Source organism: Rhinolophus sinicus, linkage group LG10 (assembly GCF_036562045.2).
Source record: "Rhinolophus sinicus isolate RSC01 linkage group LG10, ASM3656204v1, whole genome shotgun sequence".
NCBI lineage: Eukaryota > Metazoa > Chordata > Mammalia > Chiroptera > Rhinolophidae > Rhinolophus > Rhinolophus sinicus.
In genome coordinates this window covers 107,692,466-107,711,014 of record NC_133759.1, presented here as the reverse complement: position 1 = coordinate 107,711,014, position 18,549 = coordinate 107,692,466, and the positions used below count along the sequence as shown (strand labels likewise).

The window sequence follows — 18,549 nt, the reverse complement described above, 5'->3', positions numbered from 1 at the left end:
ACCTGAGTTTATGCTCATGTAGCAGTGAGTTTATGCCCAGGTGACTCATGGCTGGCACTTAGATAGCTTCAGGATGGGGGCTGGGCACCAACCAAGCATTAGAGGGTTGGAACCTTCAGCTCCACTCCCCAACCTCCAGAGAGGGGAGAGGGACTAGAGATTGAGTTCAATCATGTGACCAGTGATTTAATCAATCGTGCCTGTGTAATGAAAACCCTGAAACAATGAGGCTGGAGGAACTTTCTGGTTGGAGAACATATTATGTCCTGGGAGGGTGGCATGCCTGGATTCCATGAGGAGAGGGCATGGAAGCTCTGTGCCTCCCCCAACCTTGGACCTTGTCCTATTCAACATTTTTTTTTTAAAGTTTATTGAAGTGTGATTGACATACAAAAAGCTATGCGTATTTAATGTCTATAAGATGAGGTTGGAGATAAGCATACACTCCTGAAACTATCACCACAATCTATGCCGAAAACATATCCATCACCTCCAAAAAAGTTTCCTCCTGCCTGGAATTTATAGCCAGCCTATCAGCATTACGAGTGGCTCCAAGGGGATGGTGGGAGAATATCATCAGTTGTGGTTCTTGAGTTTCAGGGGACAGAAAACAACTATAGATTAAGAAAAAAAGAGAAAGAAATATTAATGGGAAGAACACTAGTGAGTTCACAGAATCAAAGGAAAAGTGGAGTAACCAGGACTCAGAAATGACAGGATCCAGGGCTACTCTGGGGTCCCCAAGGATCTTCTTTTTGGGATATTGACATCACAATAACTTAGACCTAGTGCCTGAGGGTGCCACTCTACTCAGGTTTCCCTTCCTGGCAAGGGAGGGGTGTTCTGGTTGGTATGCTTTGGTTACCTGCCCATTCTGTTGGGGAAAAAGGGAAGGACCCAGTGACTCACAGCCCACTAGAACCACAAGGAAGGGGTAGAGGAAGTCCCGCAAAAGAATGGGAAGTTGTGGCTGGGCAGGCAAAACCAAAAGATGTCCACTGCATTCATTAGGACTACCGTGTTTCCCCGAAAATAAGACCTAACCAGAAATAAGCCCTAGCAGAAATAAGCCCTATGTTCAGGATGACATCCCCTGAACATAAGCCCTAATGCGTCTTTTGGAGCAAAAATTAATATAAGACCCGGTCTTATTTTCGGGGAAACATGGTAGGTTCAGTGCGAATGACAGAGACCTAAAGTGACAACGGCTTAAAGATCTGAGTTTATTTCTCTCATGTCAAAATCCAGAGGTAAATCATGCTGGTATGTTCCTCTTATTCATGAAGTCTCAGGGCCCAGCTCCTTCCTCATGTACCAAGATGGAGCTCCAGCAGCACATCTAAATTCTGAGCACAGGATGGAGAAAGAGAGAGGAGTGAGTGCCCAGTAGTCTCTTCAGGATGATTCTTGATGATGTCTCTTCAAGAAGCCACCACACTTCTTGCACCCCATTGGCCAGAACTTAGTCACATGACCACACCAAGCTGCAGTGCAGGCTGGGAAATGTAGGCATTGCTAAAAATTCTGTTACCCCCTAAGGAAGAGAAGAGTGGATCCTAGAGGACAGTGATCAGGTCCTGCCACACCCACTATTACCTGGTACTCACATGCACACATTTCTACACATTTAATTTTTAAATGTTCCCTCCCACCCATCATAATGTAACCATCATAATCTCACACTCACCAGGGACACATACACCCTGTTGTCAGGAGAGAAACACAGAATCAGGTCCAGGTGCTACCATACCTCCCAGTCCAGGACCACTTCCTTCAGTCCCATCTCAATGGTTTGCAACCTATGGACCAAAGAGAAGTGCAACAAACATCAATTCATTTTATATACAATAATGAGGAAAAGGAAGAGGGTGGAGATGTAAATATTTAAAAATAACAATAATATGACACAGCAAGCAAGAAAATGCAGGTAGACACTCTCGACAGCCCCCACTTCCTCAGTCACAAGCCTGACATTTATCACTTCACCTTTTCACTACCCTTTCTAACATCCCCTTGCTTTTGGCTAGCATCAAAGTTAGTTTCTTTGCTCAAAACCTCATTCCTGAAAGGTCTGAGCCTTGTTAAAAATGCCTCGTTACCTTAGTGGCATTTAGAGACAAAGAAATGAGTAACCAGAGAGCAGATATATATAAATCTCACATTGCCACAGCCCATCTGGTCTTTTTGCATAATTCTAATAAACAGGGCTGCCAATTCTCCACCAGTTGAAATCTTAACAAGCCTAAGAATAAATTTAGCTAATCTCCAAACCTGTTTACACATTGTCAGATTGATTTTGTGTCTTTTGGCAAATTTTCCATTGGAGACTATCCTTTAAAATGTTTACATTATGTTCCTAAATTATATATAAAGAAGTGTTCATTTTACTTTGGGGAAGGATAGCTTGAACAACCATGATAATTCAGCAGCATGTGTTGTGCGGTCTTTAAAGATAGCATCCACTGTGCACTGCAAGGAAAAAATAGCTTACAAAAGAAGGGAAGTGAGCTTTTCAATGTCGATAAATGTGTCAAAATATAATGCTGCAAAAGTAAGAGAAACTAAAGGTTTGTGCAAATACTTTGAAAAATACTGTTTCAATAATAATGAAACTAGCCAAAAGCCAAACACCCTGAAATATCTATTTTAAATGGTCTTGGCTTGAAATACAATGGCAATATCGGATGACTGAGCATCAAAGAGTACAATTCTTTTTATACAGAAGGCATTTAAAGAAAAATGATAATGCTAAATAATAGCCATAATGACAATACTAGAAATGTCCTCTGTGATTTATAATCTTCTTTGGATTATACATCAATAAAATGAAAATTTTTAAAAATGATTTTGAATGTGAATTCATTTAGGGCTAGAAAATTTTTAAATGACTTTTTAAAATGATTAGTATTGCAAATCCATTCTGGGGCAAAAGGTTTTACGCTTAAATCCATTTTCACACTGTTGCTTTCTACTCTTTGCTTTCTTAAAGGACTTAAGACTTGCTTTTCATTTCATCGATGAAATTCTTTTGTCCCACCTATACCAAATTCCCAGACTTTCTCCTTGGAGAGCAGAAGTAATGACGTGAAATACTTTGTCTGGAACTAAAAGGAAGGTCTCTACCTTCTCCCTATGTAAACCTGTAATAGAAACCTACATGCTTAAGTAGGAATGTAAAAACTTACTGTGGAACCTCCCGAAAAAACCCAGAACAGCAGACGTTTTGGAAGTTTCAATATTTTTACTTTTCGCATCAAGGGCTTTAATTAATATCATAATTATTAAAATATTAAACTTGACATGTCTGGGGACCACAAGAAATCTACACGGGGAGAGTGTTCTGTCCGTTGGCCCCAAGAAGCCTCCCTTCGTTTGCTTTTTACAATTGCAATAAGACATACGTAACATAAAATTTTTAAGTGTACAGGTCAACGGTATTAAGTGCATTCACAGTGTTGTGCGACTCTCCAATGCCTATTCATTCATCTCCCTTGTTTTTTTCTTGCTTACCATTAGGGGGCGGCCGTAGACAGCGTATCAGCCACCCTCCCCAAGCCGCCTCTCACGCATGCGCATCTCACCTGCGGGAAGGTGACTGGAGGCGGGCCCGGGCCGGACTTTGGGGCGGGGCAAGGGCGCGCAGGCGCGGCGAGGGCATTGTGACGTCAGGCCTGGTGCCTGGGCTGGGAGCAGGCGGTGCTCCGAGGCGCTTCCCTTAGGGTGACGCGCGGACTCCCCTCCCCGCGCCCGCCCGCCCGCCCGCTGGCCTCGCCGCCGCCTCCCTCTACGCGCGGAGCGCGGGCCAACAGCCGGGGCGGAGGCCCAGGGGCGACGCGGCGCCTGTTAAAGGGCGGCCGGGCGGGCCTCGGAGCGCCGGGCGGCTAGGGTCCGCGGCCGGTCGGTGCGCGGCGGGCTGGCTGCAGGCGCGGGTCTATATGGCGGCGGCTCTGTCGGGCCTGGCTGTCCGGCTCTCGCGCTCGGCCGCCGCCCGCTCCTATGGGGTCTTCTGCAAGGGGCTGACCCGCACGCTGCTCATCTTCTTCGACCTGGCCTGGCGGCTGCGTATCAACTTCCCCTACCTCTACATCGTGGCTTCCATGATGCTCAACGTCCGCCTGCAGGTGGGTGAGCCGCGCCCGCCGCTCGGTCCCTCTCCCCCGACCCTCCCCGAGCGCAGGTCCACCCAGCGCGGTCCTGCCCACCGCGCCCAGGACGAAGAAGATGCTGTCATGAGCTGCCAAGCTGGATGTTGAGTGTTTGCCAAGCACAGTGCATCTCTCCTGCAACCCCACGGGAGAAAAACCCGCTGAGGTTATTATCCCCATTCTGCGAACAAGGCCGGGGCGGAGGGGCGGAGTGGGGCGGCCTGCGGTGGCGGAGGGCCTGCTGCCGGGGCGGGGGTCCGCGGAGAGGCGGGTGGAAGCTGGCACTGGCTGGAAAGGCCCTGAGCTTGAACAGGAACTGTTGCCCAGAAAAATGACAAATTGGGCTTGGAGTGGGGGGTGGCATTATGGTTGACTTTCTAGTTCCCGAACTTTACGAAGGTTCGGGGGGAAATATTATCCTTGAAACTTAACATGGATTAATTAATGTTAATTGCTTTGATAGATCCTGGCCGGGGTAGAAGTGGGGTGGGGGCGAAGGTGAGGGAAAATGAAGTGGAAGAAGTAGAGCCTCAAAAGGCTCAGCGGCCTGAAACAATTCAGATGTGAAACAGTAGACACACACACACCACCCTGCAGCTCACCTTTGTTATAAATGACCGACATATCTGCATCCCTTGAATTAGAGATGCCTTTTTCTAGTGGAATGGAGAATTGTCAGGTTGAGAATTATTCCTTTCCAAGTGTGTCATAGATGACCAAGTGCCAAGCTCCTCTTGGATGTCATTTACCTGTCTTGGAGTACCTGCTGGGTGTTGGGCACAGGCTCTGTGATGGGAGAGGGACAGGCCCTCTGCCTTGGAGTTTACATTCTGAGCAAAATGAGGGAATCTGAGCAGTAGGAACAGGCCATGTTGAGACTCGGCAGGTGTTGTCCTTTTTTTCCTTTCTGCTTCATTTGTCTCAGAATGGAATTGTCCCCGTGCTTGGACTTTCAGGTTTTGGGTACCTGTCACTGGTGATGGCAGGCCTCATAAAACTTAAAAGCAACTATTGATCAAAATTGTGTGAAGGTGAAATGAGATGACCCTGCCTCTATTTCAAGGTCCAAATTGAGATACTTTTATGTGAGCAAGAGCTTGTGGCATCCTTAAGTGGTACCAGACTAGTAGAGTAGAAAACTCAAATATCTTTCTAGCAGGTGGTATAAATGAGTGAAGGATGCTGAGTGTGGGGAAAGAGCTACCAGAAAACTTATGCTCTAGCTGATTGCTTTTGTTGTTTGCCAGATCTAATGATTTTCAAGAGAAATTGGAAATCTTGATTTTCAGATATCAAATAACGTAAATTAAAAAAAAAAAAAACTTCATGGACCCAAAAAAAACAAATGTGTCCGCAGGCTATATTTTGACCCCCAAGCTCCCACTTTGGAAATTCTTGTTCTAGAATTACATTAATAATTTGCAGTCATTTATAAAATCACAAGAATGACTATAAGAGAAAACTCAGTACATCGTGTTAAAAATCAGTTTTGTACCATTAAAAAAAAAATCACCTTTCTTATATGTCCACTTATGTTTATGACCAGTGCCCTAGGCCAGGCTGTGGGAATCACTTTCCTGGGCTATTGCAGTAGCCTGCACCTGTTCTCCACAGGGCGGTTAGAGAAACAAAACCCAAAGTTCTGATTGCACGCAGAATGCAGTTCACACGTTTTTACCCTGCGGATCTGACTCCACTTTCATAACCTCTCACCCAGCTTGCTCCCTGCTTCCTGTTCTTTTTCAGTTTCCTGTCTATTCTGCAGCACCAAGCCCCTTCCCGCCTCTGGGCCCTGCACACACAGCTCTTCCCTGGCTCTTCGAATGCTGGTCCATTCTCCCACCACAGCTCTTATTTCACAAAGGACTTCTGTGCTCACCCATATCGGTGTGATGTTTAACCTGCTCTCTTCATTGCAAGAGTGCCGAAGGCTTGTTTGTTTCACATGCATGAAGGGATAAAGGGTTCCAGATCTCTCAGTTTGTAGGGCAGTGAGATTATCTCTGGTAAGGTTATTCAAATACTAATTTCATAACAATCTGCACTGTAATGACTGAGGGTAGGTGCATTTTGAAGGAGGGAAATTGGCTCTGGAATAGGTGGTGTGGGCAGTCAGGAGAGCTAGGTGTATCAATCCCAAAAGCCCAGAATGGGTGCTTGGTGGACTTGATGCCAAGTCATAGTCCAGGTATGGCACAGCTTTTAGAGACTGGCAGGAGCTGAATGCTCAGGGGGAAACGTGGGCTTTTGTAGTCAGTTTAGGTGTGAGTGGGAATGGGGAACACAGACAGGTGATCACCGGGTAGGTACGTTGGGGCTGGGCTGTCTAAGAACTGAATGAGGATTTTAGGCTTGACCTTGGGCTTGATCAAGCACGGCAGCTGCCATTTCATAAGCTGAAGGGGACAGGGTGGGAGTGGGGTGTCTCTTTGCTGTAATATCTGCTACTTTCAACTCCCCTGCAGGTTTAGAGTTTCTGTTCATTTGTGGAAAATCACTAACTTACCTGATGTGAGGCTTTAATTATTTTGGTCTCTGGTAAAGGACAAGTGCAACAGGAAATGGAATCTGAGTAAAGGGGATGGGCCCGCTCACTGCCTTCTTTTTACCGAGAACACGGCCCATCCTTTCCATTGCAGGGGTGCTGGACTCTGTTTCACGAGTAATAGGGACCAAGGACTCCATTTCCCACATGTTTACGTAGAACCCCCAAATCGTGTATCGGGCAGCAAGACATTCTAAGGACGTTGATCTCTCTTTTATATGAAAGATGATTAAATGAGAAAATAGATGCAAAAGGACTTTGGAAAGTGTTATGATTTTAAAATACTGTTTGCAAATACTCTTGGGTCGTTAGCGTCCTCCTTATTTATACAGAGTTTGGCAGTAAAAAAATGAGAATCCATACCAGATTCTAAATGTAGTAAAAGCAAGGGGAAAAATTGTACTTAGAACCTACTATAATTCAACAAGTCATGCCTACAGCTTCTCAATTATGTGGCCTGTGGGAAGAATCCAGTACTTTAGCCCCAGGTCACCCAGATTCTTGTAACTATTATTATAAAAGAGAAGGCCTGAGAAAGAACAGTTGGAGAAGAGAAGATGTCGTGAGGATTGATGACAGTATTGCAGAGCAGTGTCTTTATTGTCTTCCTCGCTGTCACAGTCTGCCACGTGGCCCTGTGCTGGCCAGGCCTGGACCTGCCTTCCCTCTGTGCCCCTCCCTCTGTGCAGCCCCTCTCCTTGTTCTGTTTCCAGTCACTCTTTTATCATCTTTTTCTGAATGACTTTCTAAACCCAGCTCTGTATGTTCCAGGGTTCACCTATCACTTGAAAATCTGCTCATTCATTCCAATCAGGTAAAAAGAGTCCAGGAAAGCGGGTAGGGAAGGGGAAGCTGGTTGCCTGCTAAATAGAGCAGTCAGAGTGGGGCTGATTGATCAGATGGCATTTGAGCAAAACCTTGTAGGAGGCGGGGGCTTTAGCTTCAGAGAGGTCTGCATTAGAAGAGTATTTCACTTTGCACAGAGAAGGCCCTACAGCTGGTGCTAGGCTATCCTTGTGTGTCCGGGACAACAGGAAGGGGGTTGGAGAGTGAGGAGAAGGTGGCAGGATGGTCAGAGAGGTCTCGGGGCAGCTCACATGGTGTCTTGTAGGCACCGAAAGGACTTTGGCTTTGACTCTGATGAAATTATCTCACTAAGGGCTGAAGAACTTCAAACAGTAGCAAAGATCCCAAGATCAAGTGCAGCTTCCAGTGAGTTTTGTTCTGTTGCTTGGATTACAGCAAGTTCCCAGAAGAGATTGGGGGAAATTATAGACTATCAAGAAAATGTTATAAAAGCTTGTAAGCTTTGTAAAAGCTTAAGCATGAGTTCAGGTAAACCTGGTTTGTTCTGGCTTCTGAGATAATCAACAACTGTATACTTTGAGTTGTAAATACCAAATATAGGAAACAGAAATATTACGGCATCTTTTCTGTCTTTCACGTGAATGCTTTAATCATGGTTCATAAACTTTTGAAAAATTTTCAACCTATATAAAATTTGAAAGAATAAGTACAGTGAACCCCTGTATCCTTGGCTCAAGTTTTTTAAGTCTTACAAATAATCATATAGTGGTTCAAGCAGACAGTAAAGTGTGTGAGTTCTATCTATGTGTACTAATGTCCCAAGAGATGTCTCACCACATATAAAGACAAGTAAGTTTGTAAACCATCTATGTGGTATTATCCCATTGAAAAGTTTTGTCATAAATGTGCTTTTCCATACGTGGGCGTGGGGGAGCATTCCTGCACCAGGGACCAGTCCCGACTCAGGAGGGAGTGGGTATTGCTTCTCAAGCGATCTGTGCAGAGGGTTGTGTTTCTTCACTTCCACGGCTGGGTGACTCATAAACAAACATTTATTTCTCACAGTTCTGGAGACTAAGAAGTCCAAGATGAAGGCACCAGCATGGTCAAGGTTTCATTGCAAAATCTTTGTATGTGTGTTCACTGGAAAGCAAACTTTAAGGAGAAAGAGCCCGGTTTGTCTATACAGTCCTGAAACCGGCACCTGCCCCTGTTCTTGGCTTTGGTAGGGGGCCCAGTGAACCCTTGCTGCCAGGAAATCACAGCAGTAGACTCCTGACTGGAAGGTTATTCGCATTTTTAGATGTTACTGCCAGCTTGCCCTCCACTGAGGTTGCACTGTGCTTCCTCCTGCAATGTGGGGGTGCCTCTGGCTGCTCCCCACTCCTCAGCCGCTATAGCCTGGGCCTCAGCCTCTGTCCCCCCCACCCCAAAATGTGCTGGTCTGTGTTTAGGCCACTTTCACGTTGCTATCCAGTGGTCACCTGTGCATCCTCTGCTTTACAGAAGCCCTCAGCAGCGTTTTGTCATTCGTTCCCTAAAGCACTCTTGATGAGGATAGTGATAAAAGTTGCTGTTGCTTGTATGTCCACGGGACGCTGGTCAGAAAAGCTGTTAGGTGCTTTCACACTTGGGTTCTTACAGCATCCTGAGAAAAGAGGGTTCCTGAGGTCCCCACCTGGGCCAGGACACAGCCTGGCCCTCGGAGTGTGAGCCAGCGCACCTTTGCATCCAGGTGACGGAAGGAGGCCTCAGGGTGGTGGCCCATGGGAGCTGCACAGCTCGTTACGTAAGGGCAGGTATGATTTGGAAGAGCTTAGTAACAGGAACTAGGTAACAGGTGATTAGTAAGAGGAACTTCGTAACAGGTGACTAGTAACAGGATCTAGGACCGTTGGTCTGTTTCCTGCTAGTAACAGGTGACTTAGTAACAGGTGCCTAGTAACAGGAACTAGGACTGCTGGTTATGATTCAGCTGCAGAGAGGACTGAGTCCTTCCGATTTCTTGTCCTCTAAGCTGAGTAGCACTTGGTTTCGGCCCCTCCTCGGTCCGATCACGAGCACAGCAGTGTGAAGGTGTCCTGATGGCCACATCTCAAAGTGGGGACGCCAGGACGCTCTTGGAGTATGTCTGTGAGCCATGACACGGCAGGACCCAGCTCCACGCCCGTTGTCATTGCGACCTTGCGTAGCTGTGTCTCCTCCCAGTCCCCTTGGGGGTAGCCTTGCCAGCTGGCTTTCTGAAGCATCAAGGCCGGGATATTTTTAGTTTACACAGCGGTGGTATCCAGACCATCAGCTCCCTGAGGCCATTAATAGCTCAGGTTAGGGAAGGTAAGGTGACAGCAGTCCAAGAGGGCAGCAGCTGCCTAAGTGGGTCAGGCCTATTGTCACACAGCGGGTCAGCTGCCTCTAGCAGGCAGGGATTTGTGTGGAAGGTGACTCTCCTGTCTGCACCTGGATCCTGGGCACACGCAGGCGGCCTTGTTCTCTAGCACACCCGGCTTCTAGGCTCCCGTTTTCAACCTTCGCCATCTTTTTTTTTTTTGGCGGGGGAATGAGGAACCTACTTCAGGAATCTACTCCCAGTACTGCACTTTATTTTTCCTGAATCATACTCTCTTGAACTTCAAAATAGACTCCTTCCATTGTTCTAGTGGTCTCAGTTTTAGTGGACAAGTTTGTATGCCATACGTTATGCTGCTTATTGTTTTGTAGACTTAACCCGGGTGGGAGATGATGACGTAGCCGGGGCCGAGAAGAGTTCACTATATAATTGTGTATATACTTCATTTGGTACCATGGCGTGTGCCGATACATGTAGTGTAGTGAGAAGAAACTACACAAAATATTTCACAAATGATTACATGTTTACAAATTACATGAAATTTATTTCTGGCTCTCAAAAATATCAGTATTGTGTGTAACAGTTTAATTAATCAGAAGAGCTGGCTAGTTGAGGGCTCAGAGCCAGAATGTTTTCACGGACCTGCTGAAGTATTTTTGTTAAGAGAATTAAATACATAGTGTACAACAAAATTTACTAAAGAACTAGAAGATCTTCAGCAAACAATTTATTCCATCATTAAATACATGATTACTTTAATGGTGCCCATTTAAAATATTTTAACACAATTCTGGGAATACTTCATCATTCTGAACAGTACCAAGTCCTTGTACAAGGACATAACAAAAGTGGTTAGAAACTAATTTTCTGTAGAGTTGGCCCATATTAAATGACCTGTTTTTCTTAAGATTCTTTTTTTTTTTTTAAACCTATTTTAGTATGTATTAAAAACGTATTTGGGAATACTTCCATTTCAGGCAAATCTTCATCCTTAGTACATTTCAAATCAGTAAAATAAATGTAAGGCTTGAAATAATATGGTTTGGAGAGTTAATTTGAGAGAAGCGTCAAGAGAAGTTAATTATGTTTGACTTGGTGAACTTTGAAAGTATTGTTTGGGTTGTAGCTGGAATTCATGCTCAGCAGAATGGCACCTCTTAAAAGTTCTCATCACAAGAAAAAAATAATTGTGGCTGCGTGATGATGGCTATTGACTTGCGATCATTGTGTAACACGTACAGATGCTGAATCGGGTACGTCTGAAACTAACACAATGTATGTCATTTACATCTGAATTTAAAAATTACACCTTATGTTTGTATATTGGTTTAAACTGTTCAAATATATTTTTATCAGTGGTTGTATAGAGTATTGGTCACACTTCTATCAATAAAAAGTTTTGAGCATGCTTCTCAGTTATATACTTCTTTATAAAGTCTGTATTTAGCTCTACCAGAATACGGTGTATATTATAAATCGGAAAACGTTAATGGGGGTGAGATAAAGATGAACTAGGCTGAGATGTCCTTATACTCTCTCCCGTGCCCCTGGAGGTGAGGGGACCCCATGTAATGACTGCTGGACAGAGGATTGTGAGTAGTTTCTCAGCGCTTACCTGTAACTAAGTTGTTTGTGCAAGAAACACATCTCACCCCCTTTCTGAAGCAGTCGGCGTCTACGACACTGAGTCTCCCTCCCTGGTGGCTCTGGTGGCCGTGTGTCCGTCTGGTCGTTAGGTCTCAGAGATCCTGGCCTTCCGCACCTGACCGGGTCTGTCTTCTCTCTGCTTGTTATACCAGGGCCGTCGTTGCATCTACCTCCCAAAGCTGGCGGCTTCTGCATGGAGGCCTCCAGCTCTGACCCCCCTTGCGCTCTGTGTGTCCTGAGAACTCCTCCCCGTTTTCAGACGCCTTCATTACCCAGAATTGAAAGTCAGAAGAAACCCATGGGCCATCTCACCCTCTTCTACATCTAGTCAGTCACCCTCCTTAAAAAAATTCTCTCCTCTTTTCCTTACATCCTCTTTCCTGCACTGTTGGCTTAGCCTCCTAATTGGCCTAATGTGAGTCCCTTCCAGTCTGGCCACCGCACTGCAGCCCGAGGAATTAGTCTAAAATGCAAACCTAGCAACATTTCCTGGCTGGGAATTTCCTCGGTGTCTCTCGGTGTCTCTCCGTCACCTGCCGAATGAAGTCCAAGCTCCTGGCAGCAGTGACCGTGCCGCCTTATTGTCCCCTGGTTGGCTCCCATCCTTAGCTCCAGCCCACAATAAGACTTACTTCCTTTGTTTTCTTGCTATTGTACTCTCTTTACATTTCTAAAAATTTTACATGCTTACGCAATTGCACCTATTGCCACAAGATTAAGCAGCTTCCTGCCTCCATTTCTCTATCCCACAGCCAGCGCTTTCTGCTACCGCTGCTTCTCTCAGTGGTGACTTCTGTGTCTCTGAATTATGTGATTGTATTGTTGCTTCTTGACTGTTCACTTGTGGGCTTTGTCTTTGTCTTACTGTAGGAGATGATATACCTGCAGCTCTCTCCGCCCGCTCGGCTTCCGCCTCACGCTCTTCCTCCCTCCTCCCCGTAGGTACTGTGTTTTGGTTAAGTGGCTGCTCCTTAGGCTGCCTCTTAGGAAAATTACTGAATGTGATTTATGTATCTCTTTACTTTCTATTAGTGTTCTGGGGTTATGGTTATTTTTTAAAGGAACATGTGTCAAAAATTTTCTTGTCAATTAATGAGGGAACTCTTAAGATGTTCTAATCATTTTGAAGGAGAATTTAGGCAAAATACACATGTATTCAGGATGCTAAACTGAATTTACAAATAGATGTAAAGCTGGTCAGTATCCACAGGACAATATCAATTGCATCCCTCCAGACAAATTGAGCTTCACTTCTTTGGGAAAGAAATCATTTGCCTCCCTTGTTAAGTTTCCTCCAACTGAGGGGGTTGTAAAGCAGCCGTAAGACAAGGCGCAGGGCCTGTAAAGGTAGGTGAAGCAGAGGACGCACGAGACAGCACACCCAGCAGTCTTGTGTTGGCTCCGTTTCAAAGCTTCCACAAATCTTGTCTGACATCTTCCCCCTCTGGGGCATCAGAATGTCAAAGAGAGGTTACTGTTGGTTACAGAAAACGGCTGGTCTCTCTAGGTTTAGTGAGGGCAGCAAGACTTAATGAATGGGCCATCTCGAGTTTGCTCTCGGACAGCTGCTGAGGTCACAGATCAGCTGCTGTCCAGAAGTTTTCATGCGAAATTTCAGATTTGGATTATAAAAGCCTCTAGTATTTGCTAGTCTGAGAGTGGGGGAAGTAAACTCGAGAAGTTTTCTCCACCATATTTTTACTTGCAGGGCCTACAAGTTCAGGGGAAACCTTCTCTTATCAAGGCCCCAGAATTTACTGAGGCTCCTGAACTGCCAGCGTGTGACCCTCCTTAACCTTGGGGCTGGGGTCTTGTACGCCAGGACCCTCCCGGCTGGCTTTCCTGGGAGGTTCTCGTAGACACTGGATCTGTAAGTCAAGTCAACTTCGATTCCTAACAAGTGGCTTGTCACACTTGAGTCATTCTCAAATAGCACGCTTCAAGTAAGGCCTGAGTTGCATAATCGAGTCATCCAATCATATCTTGGTTAAAGAGAGGACAGGTTTTTATTGAACCTATGCAGACAACTATATTGCTGTGAAAAATACACAGCCTAAGAATGTATGTTTCTTATTTTTAAGTATTTTTAGGCCTCTGCATTCATAAAGTACTGTTCTTTTTGTTGTGGTCTGTAATTGGTAGGTTGTCATCCTGTTTTTTTTGTCAAAATGTAGGGCCCCTTCATACGAGAGACTGAAAGATCTTCACGCGCTGGTGTGTGTAGCCTCCCTTAGGCTCTCCTTCGTTATAGCACTTTAATTCCATTATCTTTTCTAGGTTCATATTGAGATCCATTGAAGACCTTCCGCCACCTGACAAAGGCGTGTCCTGAGGCTCACCGCATCAGAGAACACGGCATGAGGGACGGAAGAGGGACGCCCTGCACCTGCCTCGCAAGAGGGAAGGGAGAGGGCGACGATTTGGACAAACTGCTATGTAGACTTACAAGAACGCAGGAGAGCCCTGGCCTGTCAGGTTCACCTTGCCGGATAAAGAAGCCTGCAGTTGATGAAAATGCACAAAGTCAGCCGTTATCACTGGAAATGAAAAATGATCTGAGGGAGGTCAGCCTGTTGCTTCATGATGGCGATGAAGTGTTTCCATATTTGAAAGAATCATTAAGAAGAAATCCCGCCTCCACAGCGGCTCAGAGCCAGACTGTGGACCTGTTCTTTGCTCCTGCAAGAGAAGGTTTCGCTGGGGTTTCCTGTGGTGTCCAGGGAGCCCAGGGAGGGGCCTGGCTGGGAGGAGAGCCCGGGGTCGCTGACAGCCACAGAGGACAGTGCTGCAAAGGAGAGCCTCGGGGATCAGGACCTCGGTGCCGTCGAAAACAGTCAGGAATGGGAATCCCTGAGGATGAACCACCGCGTGCTTTTGTTGAGGGGCCAGGCTCTGAGTTGGAACCGGCTTGCCTGCATTCGGTCCTGGGTACACTGCCGCACCTGCGTCCTGAAGTCTCCCCGAGCAACGAGACAGAATGTGTTTCCCCTGGCCATTCAGAGCCCGTGGTTTCAGAGCAAACAGTAGAATACAAGAAAATGCTAGCAGGTGTAAAAAGTACCTCAAACCATCTGCGGATAACACTGCGGTCACTGGCTCTACAAGCTTTGGAAGTAGCAAAGCGTTTATGCCATAGTTAAGGTACAAGCCGAACAATAAAGGTAGTGAGATTAATTTTCAATTGTTTTAGAATGATTTCTTTCCATTAAGTCTGGATGCAAAAGTGCAGCTGTGTGTGAAGTTCCTGCTTTGGTTTTCATGACCAGACAAACTTAAAGTGAGTGGAATTTAAACTCATGGGAGGCTGGTTGGTGCAGGAGGAAATTTGAGGGCATTAAGTTGTGCTGGAAAGACATTCAGGATTGGGAAACCACTTCAAGAGAACATTAATATATCCTGTGTAAATATCAGATTAGAACGAAAGTCTTCAATGCACCTTCCGCACCCATGCTGACGGGCTGCTGTCCCAGGTCCTGCCTGCAGGTTTTCTGATCATCTAACAGGAGTCGGTGTTTGTAAAAGCCTTCTGTAATCACCCTAAGCCTTGCTGAGTTGATGCTGAGCTGTTCCCATTTCTGCATTTTGTACAATGATTTTGGTTTGCATCAAAATTGTATTCCTTTTCTCACATCCCTTTCCTTCCACTTGGAACGCAATTTTAATGGAGGCCCTATGGTGCGAGTTGCAATATTAAACCCATTCATAGAATAAACGTTTCTTAAACTAGGGACCTTAGCGGTGTTACCTGAAACAGCAGTGCGGGTGAGAGTGTATTGTGTAGCTCACAGAGGCAAATCAAGTTTTTCCCTTATAGAAGGTGTCCAGTTTCTGGGAGTTGAGGTATCTTTTACACTAAGATTTTTCTGAGATAACTCCTTTTGTTGTTTGTTGATAACTTTGGATAAAGGTCACTTAAGAGAGTAAGTTTTTAAGGAATCCCAAAGTAAGACTTAACCGTTTTCGGGATTATGGATTGCCTATATCAGTTTATATTGTGTGCTAAATTACTATGCTGTGTGCTATTTTAGTGTTTTGGGAAAATGAAAAATAAAATTTGTTCTTTGCCATAATAAATGTCTTATTTTATGTGTGTAGTGTTGGTTCACCTTGACTTTTTTTTAAATTTATTTATTTATTTATTGGGGAACAGTGTGTTTTCCAGGACCCATCATCTCCAAGTCAAGTCGTTGTTTTCAGTCTAGTTGTGGAGAGTGCAGCTCACTGGCCCATGTGAGAATCGAACTGGCAACCTTGGTGTTATAAGCACTGTGCTCTAACCAACTGAGTCAACCGGCTGCCCTTACCTTGACTTTTTGTTAGTGCAGCCTTCCTAATGCTTAAAGGTCATTTAGCTCCAGTAAAGTAGGTTGCTGACTTATGAGACTGGAAGCAGAAGCTTGAAAAACAAAATGTAAAGCTAGGTCGGAACTTACATCTCACTTTCCTCCTGGGATGTAATGAAATAGTGTATTGTGGTCCTTTAGGGTGGTGCTCAGAGAGTCCCAAAGTAGGTGTCCTTGTGAAAAAAAAAAGGATTGCCAGCCAGGCTAAAAGGACACTGTCTTGATTGAGCAATTAAAGCTTTGGTTAGTGGATATTCCATCTGGGGTCACTGAGAGATTGTGCAATGAGATGAGCACACTTTTCAGTGTTTCAAAATGGGAACTGTTTTCTGGTCAAGGCTTTCTCCCCCCCACCTCCCTTTTTATTGTTTGAAACTCAGTCTGCTCCTTTGGGATCGAAATTTCCATGACCCATGAACTGTTTCATCTCCTTTGTTTTATAAATTGCAAGTATATAAATTTTCAACCAATTGCAAAGAAAAAAGACGGAATTCCTGTTTGTCATCAAATGCTAAATTAATAAATTTGAATTTTTTTCATGTGGTTATATTAGACTAAGGTGTATTTTTTCTAAAAGCAGCTTTAGGGAAAAGTTCACAATAACCTTTTTCTTCATAGTAATTTCTTTGCACACATGCACTTTCTGAAATTTTTCCCTTTGGTGCTGAGTTGTGTCCAATTCCTATCTGTAGATGGCCTCTCCTGTGGAATGTTCTAGGGTGGAGAGGTGATAATAAATGTACTACATAAAGTTTCATGACTTTGCAAAATGAGGCCCTCTATAAACATTTTTATTTTTGAGCTAATTTATACAGAAATAAGATATTTTGGATAAATTAACTTTCCGTGGTTGAATTATAAGAGGAATCACTCATTTGAAATATTTTAGGTTGTATCATTTTGGCAGTGACAATTAAGGGAAGCTTGTTTTAAAAGTTTTTAACTATATGCATTTTCTTCTTTTGCCTTTATGGATTCTGCTCTTAAAGATTGAACAGCATAATCATTTTATATTTAGAAACAAAATCTTGGGCTTGGTTCACATTTGGAAATCATAATTTCTTTTTTTTAGCATTGGAATGAGCGTTGAGGTCTTGAAGTGATTATGAAGTTGCAAGCCTCCAGAGAATAAAAAATTAAGCAACTCACGTTTAAGTAGGTCAATCTTACGTGACTGTTGATTTTATAAATAAGAAGCAAGACGTATTTTGGAGTTTGGTGTAAATCCCTGTGTATTCTAAAATTCATATAGTCTATTTACTATACAGTTAATCCTTAAACAACATGGGGGTTAGAGATGGCCACCCCCTGTGCAGTCGAAAATCCACATATAACTTGACTCCCCCAAAACTTGACTATTGTTGTCGGTATTATGGGGTATTTGTTATAGCCCCCCCACCCCCACAGATAGCAAAATCCACAGATACACAAGCCCCTTATAGAAAATGACATGGAACAGTGCATCTGTCAGCCCTCTGCATCCACGGATTCCCAAAGTGGTATTGAAAATCCTGTTTTCTCTCTGCGGTTGGTTGAATCTGTGGATGGGAAGCCCAGGGATACAGAGGGCCGACTGGATACTTTTTGAAAAAAATCCGCGCATGAGTGGACCCACACGGTTTAAATCCAGGTTGTTCAAGGGTCAGCTGCACCGTAATTTCACCAAGAATAAGAGATGTGCTATAGAATTTATCAAAACGATTAATCAGATCAATTGAAAAGTCATGTTTACTTTCATTTGCACTGAAAACTTTTCAATGAGTGGTATTTTACATCACTGAAATTTGACTGGAAAAGATTGTTTGGAAAGGAGGTTGCAGTTTAGGAAAGGTGATCTTCACGGGATAAACTACTTTTTCCTGAAACAAATGATCGTGCTTCAGTGTGGCATATCGAGACGTTTAACAAAAGCATCTGGCCTTTTGGCTATGAGCAGCCCCTTGGCGGTTGGCAAGAACAAGCTCCTTACAAAAGGTGGCAAGAAGGAGCCAAGATGAAAGTTGGTGACCCATTTTCTGAGAAAGATTGGTATGATGTGAAGGCACCAGCCATGTTCAAGATAAGAAATATTAGGAAAACACTAGTCACGAGAACTCGAGGAACCAGACTCGCAGCTGATGGTCTCAAGTGTTTTTGACGTGAGCCCAGCAGCGCTGCAGGATGATGACGTAGCATTTAGAAAATTGAAGCTAATGACTGAAGATGTTCAGGGCAGAAACTGCCTAGTTTCCCTGGCATGGGGCTGACCCGAGACAGAATGTGCTCCCTGGACAAAAAATGGCAGCCCGTGAGCGAAGCTCATGTTGAGGTCAAGACTACCGACAGCTGTGTGCTTCGTCTGTTCTGTGTTGGTTTTACTGAAAGCGCCACAGTTAGATCCGAAAGACCTCATGCTCAGCTCAGCAGGTCTGCCACATCCGGAAGAAGATGACGGAGACCATGACCGAGAGGTGCAGGCAAATGACGTGAAAGAAGTGGTCAGTACACTGATCCCAGAGAGGACTGGCAGCGACGCAGAACAGGCTGGCCAGGCTGCTCCGTGACGTCTTTCTTAGAAAAGTCAGAGGCTGAAGAAGCCGAGTTTGAACTGGGAAAGCTCCTGGAGCTTCGTGGTGAAGGTAGCAGTTCTGGAAAAGCTCCTGGGATGAGACGGGCTCAAGCTGAATGAGCTGTGGGTATGAACCCCAGTCCAAGGAGCTTTAAAATTCAGACTTT

The 18,549-nt window shown here is 44.8% G+C and overlaps 2 protein-coding genes and 1 long non-coding RNA gene across 4 annotated transcripts; 2 read left to right on the top strand and 1 right to left on the bottom strand.

Moving 5' to 3' along the window:
* Positions 1-170: 170 nt before the first annotated feature.
* On the bottom strand, positions 171-3,715 carry LOC109459308 (uncharacterized). Of its 2 annotated transcripts, none has more exons than XR_002139380.2 (3): positions 3,582-3,715; positions 1,688-1,799; positions 171-1,339 (listed from the first exon to the last, which is right to left on the bottom strand). It is a non-coding gene; the product is annotated as an uncharacterized LOC109459308 (long non-coding RNA). The 2 variants fall into 2 exon arrangements; XR_012489898.1 differs by lacking the exon at positions 3,582-3,715 and adding an exon at positions 1,987-2,747.
* On the top strand, positions 3,701-15,577 carry SMIM10L3 (small integral membrane protein 10 like 3). Its single transcript, XM_019753671.2, has 2 exons — positions 3,701-4,121; positions 13,769-15,577. The coding sequence occupies exons 1-2, from the start codon at positions 3,936-3,938 to the stop codon at positions 13,787-13,789; spliced, it is 207 nt and encodes a 68-aa protein (XP_019609230.2). The 5' UTR covers positions 3,701-3,935; the 3' UTR covers positions 13,790-15,577.
* On the top strand, positions 13,849-15,577 carry FAM220A (family with sequence similarity 220 member A). The gene has a single exon (XM_074313941.1). It carries the CDS (start codon positions 13,849-13,851, stop codon positions 14,629-14,631), a length of 783 nt encoding a protein of 260 aa, XP_074170042.1. The 3' UTR covers positions 14,632-15,577.
* Positions 15,578-18,549: the final 2,972 nt, after the last annotated feature.